This window comes from Triticum aestivum, chromosome 3A (assembly GCF_018294505.1).
Source record: "Triticum aestivum cultivar Chinese Spring chromosome 3A, IWGSC CS RefSeq v2.1, whole genome shotgun sequence".
In the NCBI taxonomy this organism is placed as follows: domain Eukaryota; kingdom Viridiplantae; phylum Streptophyta; class Magnoliopsida; order Poales; family Poaceae; genus Triticum; species Triticum aestivum.
In genome coordinates, this window is record NC_057800.1 from 381,385,523 (window position 1) to 381,394,189 (window position 8,667).

At 43.9% G+C, this 8,667-nt stretch overlaps 1 protein-coding gene across 1 annotated transcript; it reads right to left on the reverse strand.

Moving 5' to 3' along the window:
- Positions 1-1,009: 1,009 nt before the first annotated feature.
- Positions 1,010-8,437, reverse strand: LOC123061352 (peptidyl-prolyl cis-trans isomerase CYP57). Its single transcript, XM_044484428.1, has 11 exons — positions 8,055-8,437; positions 7,669-7,847; positions 7,498-7,596; positions 7,264-7,367; positions 7,031-7,175; positions 6,199-6,418; positions 5,968-6,007; positions 1,969-2,170; positions 1,675-1,812; positions 1,443-1,594; positions 1,010-1,219 (listed from the first exon to the last, which is right to left on the reverse strand). The coding sequence occupies exons 1-10, from the start codon at positions 8,272-8,274 to the stop codon at positions 1,454-1,456; spliced, it is 1,488 nt and encodes a 495-aa protein (XP_044340363.1). The 5' UTR covers positions 8,275-8,437; the 3' UTR covers positions 1,010-1,219; positions 1,443-1,453.
- Positions 8,438-8,667: the final 230 nt, after the last annotated feature.

The following is an 8,667-nucleotide window of genomic DNA, read 5'->3' on the forward strand; positions in this document are numbered from 1 at the left end:
GGAACGTGCAAAACACGAACCTTTCCAAGAGCCACCTGCTCGCGAACGAAGTGAATGTCGAACTCAATATGCTTCATACGGCGATGGTGGACGGGGTTGGCAGAGAGATAGACGGCGAACACGTGTCGCTCTACGTCAGGCTATTGTGTCTACCTCGGCCCTTACTGATTTCGTGAAGGTCTTGAGTTCAAGACCCGGCTGGCACATTAAATTGCAGACCCAGCTGGCGCATTAAATTGCAGCCCTCTTTCAGTCCACGTTTAGGCATGAAGAAGCCGCACGTGAGGAGGAGTGTTGACGTATAATATACTGCCTAGTCTCTTCTATCAGATCGGTCTTTTAATTGCATTGGCTAGAGCATGCACTTTTATAGTTGGGACCGACGAGGAGTGGCATGGAAACGGCAAGGCAAGGCTGCTTCTATGGACAACAAGGCCGCTAGTACTGGGAGCGGCCAAGCGGGTCTGCAGCAACGAGACCAGCGAGTGTGCTGCATGAGTGGGTGGCAACGGCAAGCTGCTGCAGGCGTTGGGTGGCACTCCGTGGGCGCCGTTGGGAGCAGGGGACGAGATATGTGGGATTATTCCTCGTTTGCTTCTTTTGCCGATCAAATCTGAGATGTGGGATCCAACGGCTGATGACTGCCCCTATCGGACGGCGCGTGGGGTGACCCATCTGAGCTCCCGGCCGGTCGGCCAGCGCCTAGCATTGGCCATTTTAGATTGGGTGTGTCTAGGTCTCAAACCAAGTCTCAAGTGATATACTCCCTCCGTTCCATATTACTCGTCGCTGATTTAGTATTGATATGGAACGGAGGTAGTATATAAGGAAAAAAAAACTGAAAAGAAATTTTTTGTACAGGTCCCCGTGCAAGATCAAAGGAATATTAACGAAGTCTAAGTCGACTGAGACTTAGCAAAACTGTTTTAGATTAGAGTTGACATGATAGGCTATAATACGCATGGCATGCGACAGGGTGCATCTCAGATGTTACAGTAACGTTGCCTTGTTAAAGGGTAAATTATCAAAATGTTTTTCTCAATTAAAAAAAAGTATTCTACAATTGCTATTTACAGTTTGGTACAGACAGTCCACATGTGGTCACTCTACCATTACGAACCTGAATCTGTTATGCTCAGGTTCCGAATCCAACTCAACACCAAAACTGCAGCAGCCACATTGCACGGTACGATGGTTTACATTTTTGCACGATGCAACTCTGGGGGCAAAAGGAGGCGGGTGTTAATTAATTAGTCAACGAGAAGTGGGAGAAATTCAGAAGGATATACTATCACTGAGAAGATTTATCTGAGACACAACGAATTATAGATACTGCAACGCTACAATGTGGTATGATAACAAGCTACATAAAAGGCTCAAAGCATTTGTTCGGTACTACTACCATCCAATTTATTTGTCACTAGAAAGATTAGCAGACGCACCTCAAAAGGGGTCATGTGAGAGATCTGCCAGCCCATTCACGATCTCTCTTCTTTAACTTCGCTTGCATCTTGTTAAACTTCTGTTTTCCTTTCTCCAGAAGAGGGTCAACCACTACATAGTCATTTGGATCATCCTTCCTAGTCATACCATCCTGTATAAAGATAAAATAGGTTCATGCATCAATTTCCCTTGTGTGCGCGGGAAAAAGAAGAGCCGCAAAGATACCAGTACCTTCGAAGATTCAGGTGCGAAAGTGAGACGGTTGGCATGCCACTCTTTGTAGTCCTCACTGTCTTCTGCCTTTGTTTCCATATTAGCAGGCTTATTACTCATCAAGGAAGCCTTGAACTTCTGTAACTTTGCTAAAGTCTAACGAAAAAAATTGACGTTTAAGAAACAGTTAGGCACTCAACTTCAAGAGCAAAAGCTGACACGTAGAAGAGATGTCAGCTGGAATATGAATATGCATGATCCATCATGAAATGGCACAAGGAAGGTGGACACAAGAAAGCAGAAAAACAATACCTCCTCTTCACGGCCTTGGAGGCTGCGTTTTCTCTGTTTTTTCAAATGTTTCTCTTGTTCAGCTGGATTTAGCAGTTGCAAATTAACATCTCCTCTGGACATCCTTTCAGTATTGGCTTCAGAGCCAATACCTTTTTTCTTCAAAGACAGTTTCCGTGATTTTGATGATTGATGATCATCGTCGTCGTCGTCGTCATCACTCCTGTGGACATTTAAATTGTTAATAAATTCAGAGGACAACTGCTAAACTAGATTACCAACATATTGTTAATAAAATCAGGAGCAACTGTGGGAGTAGATTATAGCAGAATACTGTTTAAATTTCGAAGTGTTTCAAACGTGCAAACAAGCAAGACTCTTCTTCCACTATCTGCATAGTACAGGTATGGTAAGACTAAATAAAGATACATTATATTCAACACATCGTAACCCGGTTACCGAAAAGAATTATTGTGTATCTACACAATCCCCCCAAACCATGAGGCTGCTCGAAATGCTGCACTCTCCTCGCACCCCAGTGTCGCTGGTTCCTTTGTCAGCCAGTCGTGGAGCATCGAGTATTTTTTGTTGCCCTTGAGCCTCCCCCGTTTTACTGCTCCCTCCCGCTTCGTCCCACACGCCCGCCGCTCCCTCCTAACCCTAGCTGACAGCTAGGCGCCACTCAACCCGTTCAATGTGTCGGCTGCAGGGCGGACGCGGTGGCCGAGAAAGGGTGAGGCGTACCAGCGCAGAGAGCGGGCACCTCACTGCACGAGGCTTAGAGATGTCAGGGCTGATCGACTCCACGGGCCACAGAGTTCCCCGTCATCCGGACAAGTTGTGTCTGGCTCTCACAAGGTCGCATCCACCATATCCGGTCAACGAAAGTCAGGGAAGCCTAGATTACAATTCACAGCATGCTGAAGATGTCATCCTCTAGAGTCAGGGGCTGCTCCTCCACATCATCCAGTGGCAGGCCAGCCTCCAAGGCACTTGCGCTGGCGAACTCCCACATATGTGAGCCACTTCATGTACTTCCAGGGCGGCGCCGCCCTCGAGTTCATCATGGTCGACAAGTATGCCGTCGCATAGTGCCATATCATTTAGCTACGAGTACTTGTGGTTCTCTATTCCGTTCAGCTCCAGTAAAAAAAAGTAGACCTATCAATTCAGCTACGGGTACTTGTGGTTCTCTAGCCATATCATTTAGCAAGTGTTGTGGACTTGCTATCAGCCTATCACCATGTAACTGAAATTTAGAGGCTTTACAAAATTAGTTGAAGAAGGGGAGCCTTGGCGCAGTGGTAAAGCTGCTGCCTTGTGACCATGAGGTCATGGGTTCAAGTCCTGGAAACAGCCTCTTACAGAAATGTAGGGAAAGGCTGCGTACTATAGACCCAAAGTGGTCGGACCCTTCCCTGGACCCTGCGCAAGCGGGAGCTACACGCACCAGGTTGCCCTTTTTTTTTTTTTTACAAAATTAGTTGAAGAGCTATAACTGTCAGGGTCCCCCCTACATTTTTAGCTGAAAAGAGTTAAAGAGCTATAATTTCACATGCCCTAATATGTATGTAGCATTAGTTTATTCCCCTATTCTGCAAGCTAAGAGTGCATAAATGATACGCACAGGAAAAAATATAATATTTTACTCCCTCCGTTCCTAAATATTTGTCTTTCTAGACATTTCAAATGACTACTACATACGGATGTATGTAGACATATTTTAGAGTGTAGATTCACTCATTTTGCTCCGTATGTAGTCACTTGTTGAAATGCCTAGAAAGACAAGTATTTAGGAACGGAGGGAGTAGTTGCTATTGTTCAATGTTGTAGTGAAGAACTTTTTTTCTGAGCCTCTTTTCATCTTGGGAGGTATTTGATAGTTGTGCTTCAGGAGAGCAGTTTTGAATGGTATTAAGAGCTTTTTATGATGAACTGTCTGTAACATCATGAATGTTTGAGAACTTCAGGCCGTAACATCATGAGAGAAATTCATTGAGCACCGCTTAAGAAGAATGACAAGCATGACCAAATGGTTTCATGCCTGGGAGGTTGACCATGGGAGGCATTTTCTTGGTAAGACAACTTATGGAGAGATACAGGGTGTTCATTGACTTGGAGAGGGCCTACTGTAAGATACCGCAGATTGTAATGTGGTGGCCCTTGGAGAAACACAAAGTCCCAACAAAGTACATTACCCCCATCAAGGACATGTACAATAATGCTACGACAAGTGTTCAAACAAATGATGGCGACACTGATGACTTTCCAAGTAATAGGACTGCACCAAGGGTCAGCTTTGAGTCCTTATCTTTTTGCTTTGGTGATGGATGGGGTCACAAGGGATATTATACAAGGAAATATCCCATGGTGTACGCTCTTTGCGGATGATGTGATGCTAGTCGACGACAATCAAACGGGGATTAATAGAAAGTTATAGTTGTAGAGACAGACGTTGAAATCGAAAGGTCTTAGGCTAGTAGAACTAAAACTGAGTACATGAGGTGCAGTTTCAGTACTACTAGGCACGAGGAGGAGCCTTGATGGGCAGATGGTTACCTCAGAAGGACACCTTTCCACATTTGGGGTCAATGTTGCAGAATGATATCGATGAACATGTGAGCCATCGAATCAAGCTGGATGGATGAGGGGCGCTGAGCTTATGGCATCCTCTGTGACAAGAGAATGCCACAAAAACTAAAAGGCAGGTTCTATAGGACGGAGATTCAACCTGCAATGTTGTATGGCGATGAATGTTCGCCGATTAAAAGACGACATGTCCAACAGTTAGGGGTAGCAGAGATGCGCATGTTGATATGGATATGTGGCCACACAAGAAAGAACCGGGTCCAAAATGATGATATACGTGATAGTGATAGAGTTGGGGTAACGCCGATTGAAAAGAAGCTTGTCCAACATCGTCTGAGATGATTTGGGTATATACAACTGAGGCCTCCAGAAGCGGAAGGATATAGCATGCAATGCATAATGTCAAGAGAGGTCGAGGTAGACCAAACTTGATATGGGAGGAGTCCGTAAAGCGAGATCTGAAGGACTGGAATATCACCAAAGAACTAGCCATGGAAAGGGATGCGTTGAAGTTAGCCATCACATGCCAGAAATATGACCAAGTTTCGAAATCTTTTGGGTTTCCACTCTAGCCTACCCCAACTTATTTGGGACTAAAAGGTTGTTGTTCAGACATGCAGACACACACAAGACCATTCTTCTAGTATCTGCATGACATAGATACTTATGTTTAGATTACCACATGTTATATTCGACACATGGTAACCCTACTAAGAAAAATTGTGACCACACAATATGCAGAACTAAACTATTTATCATAATGGCAAGCCAATGAAAAGTAATTTCAATATAAACAACAACAACAACAACAACAACAAAGCCTTTAGTCCCAAACAAGTTGGGGTAGGCTAGAGGTGAAACCCATAAGATCTCGCAACCAACTCATGGCTCTGGCACATGGATAGCAAGCTTCCACGCACCCCTGTCCATAGCTAGCTCTTTGGTGATACTCCAATCCTTCAGGTCTCTCTTAACGGACTCCTCCCATGTCAAATTCGGTCTACCCCGCCCTCTCTTGACATTCTCCGCACGCTTTAGCCGTCCACTATGCACCTTATGTCACAAAGTAATTTCAATATGATTATGTTTAAATATGAAAAAGATCACATAATTTGTTGTCATTCAGAATGGTGATATTATGTCCCTGGGTAACTTATTGCCTGTTACCAGATATGAATACTTGTAAGTAGTAACAGACTTATAAATGAGTTTTCAGGAAACTAACGCTTAGTATTAAACAAAAGCTCAGGACTAAAAGGACATGTAGGAATAGTGTTGTTCACAAGAACAGATATTCTGGTTGATCAAAACATCATAACGATAACCTACCACATTGAACTAAACTACCAATAGATATTTGCAGAAGAAAAACACAGTGCATAAGGAATAAGGATAAGGAACATATGGATAAGGTAGACATAATAATAGAACCTGTGAGCTGGTAATTCTTTATCCTTCTGATGAGTTTTATCTGTATCAAAGAGGGGGAAACAGATTGCTCAGTTTTCCAACTTATATGCAGCAATCATGTGACATCAGCCAAAAAAATGCAAGTAGCTGCAGGAAATTACATAATCCTGCCTCTCATTATGTCTGTCATGGCACAGTAAATGGCTGAACTGGAGAAGGGCCATCTTAATAGAAACAGGAATAGCAAATTACCTTTCTTGGAAGATTGACTCTGCCGAATATCCCCAAGCTCTCTACGCTTTTTTAGAATCCGTGAACGCATCCTGTTGTCAAAATCCTCCTCATTCTCATCTTCAGGAGAATCATCATTTTCTGGATCATGCTCTGGCTCTCTGGATTCAGCTTTCTTCGAGATTAAAGCCTCCCTGATAGATAGGACAGTTTCATTTTTCTTCTCCTCTTCCTCCTTGGACTGGATATTTGCAACAAGCACAATGGTGTTCAAATTTGACAAGGTCTAAAAATATTCAATAGTAAGCAAGTAGCTCTTATTAAGCAAAACCTGATCAGAGCCCAGGATACAACTCATGTCCTAAACCAATTCAAGACGAAAAATGTATTTGAGTTATTAATGGTGTATAACAGGAATATATTTAACTATATGAATAATCAATAGAAGACAAAAGACAGGAAATTAGTCCAACAAAGCACTCGGTACAAAAGTGCTCCTTAGGTAGTTAGTGCTGTTAAAGAGAGAATGCTAGAAAAAAATAAAGAAAATGGTCCCATTTGTGACTGGCCTTCTAAAGTTGTTGATTGGGAACCAGTGAGGAAGCATGATCTACACAACTATAAGTCAAAAGAATAAAGTTGACTAAGTAAGAAAGCTAGCAACACACATCTCTGGTTTCAGATGGTATGCACACTAACATAGCAGAAGTGTGCTGCACAGTATAAAATGCCATGTCCGCCAGTTGGACAAGGTCTCTTTAGGTTTTTGTGGTGCAATATGTTTGCTAGCAAAGGATTGGTTAACATCCTACAGATTTCCTCAAGCACAAGGGACACAATTGATAATACTCACCAGTTGTTCAACCTGTGGTTCCACTTTAAGAAAACGGGGGTCATCGAGCACATCGTGGATACTCTTTATTTTGTCCTTCACAAAAGAAGCTGCCTCATTCTCCTCTTCTTCTACTTCATCTCCAAACGAGAGCACATTAAGTTGCCTACAGGATGAATGGACAGTCAAATGAAATCCAACACCGATACCTTATCTTTGCAAGGAAAATTGGTTCCAACATGCAGAGAACATACTTAACAGCTTTCTTCTCTGGTTTCCTCTCAGCATCAGCCTTGGGAGCAGGCTGAATCTTCTTAAGTTGTCGTGGAACTATATCATCAAATGGGTTCCAGAGTACCTATAAAAGCAGAAACACACATAACTAAGCAACATCTACTTAGGCTTCACAAGTAACAGTAAAACAGATAGAAGAATCTGCTTCATTGCAGAAGTACCAGAACTAAATGAAACATGAGGGGAATAACTACCTCAACTGAAAGAATTTTCTGTGGGTATACAGGCCGATCATCCTTATCAGTCTCGATATCAGCCAAGGCCAGAAGATTGAAGATAGAATCCCCAGTGACCTGGACGCACACATACATACATGGTAAACTGTATAATCACCTCCAATGGGGACAGTCAAGGTAGACACGTACCTTCCCAAAAATTGTATTCTTCTTATCAAGCCAATCGCAGCGGTCAAGGGTAATAAAGAACTGGCTTCCGTTCGAATGAGGTGTGCCAGCATTGGCACATGCCAATAAACCCCTGTGATTAAACCTCAAACGTGAATGGAACTCGTCAGCGAACGGTGCCCCATAGATGCTCTCACCCCCTGCAGATTGATGTCAGATACTCATCAGGTTCAGTTCAGAACACCCCCAAATCCACCAATCACATGTATGGCTCGAACGATATTCAAAACTGAGACACTAATCATTAATTTGATGCACAATCCGCGATTCAGTTGGGTAAAGACCGACAGTGAAATCCGGAATCAGAAACCCTATATCGTAGGTCTGGTTAGGGTTTAGGATCTCACCGGTGCCGGAGCCGGTGGGGTCGCCGCCCTGGATGAGGAAGGACTTGATGACCCGGTGGAAGAGGGTGCCGTCGTAGTAGCCCTCCAGGCATAGCTGAACGAAGTTGCGCGTGGCCTTGGGGGCCTCCTTGGCCCACAGCTCGATGTCGATCGGACCGGCCGTTGTCTGCACCACCACCTTCCCTTTCGTCGGCGGCTCAAGCACATACACCGACGACATCTTGCCGGCCTGTCCTACCCCGCCGGCCGCCGGCCGCCGCCTCGACTCTCGCGCTCCGGCAGGTCGGTCTGTCTCGAGATTGTGGTTCCGGTGGTCCGGTTCGTCTGGCCCTGTTTGCGCTCGATTCTAGAACCGCCTCCACCAAATCGCCTGTTCCCCAGAGCTGTTTTTTGTTATGGTAATACGTGTTTGGTGTCTCATTCATATCATAAAAAACAAAATACAAGTCGCGTAAAAACTGACCTGACAAGACTAAAAAGATAGCAAAACATCTTTAAATTTGACACCAACATATCATAATCTCATTCATATCATAAAAAAAAAAGTACAAATCACGTAAAAACCGACATGACAAAACTAAAAAGATAGCAAAACATCTTTGAGTTTGACACC

What these genes read in the sequence shown, in the direction of transcription:
- LOC123061352 (XM_044484428.1), bottom strand. Translation starts at nt 8,274, where the DNA reads ATGTCGTCGGTGTATGTGCTTGAGCCGCCGACGAAAGGGAAGGTGGTG. An exon ending in AGAAAATTCTTTCAGTTGAG is followed by an intron (nt 7,368 to 7,497) that starts GTAGTTATTCCC and finishes CTGCTTTTATAG; the next exon opens with GTACTCTGGAACCCATTTGA. An exon ending in TCCAAGGCCGTGAAGAGGAG is followed by an intron (nt 1,813 to 1,968) that starts GTATTGTTTTTC and finishes TTTTTTCGTTAG; the next exon opens with ACTTTAGCAAAGTTACAGAA.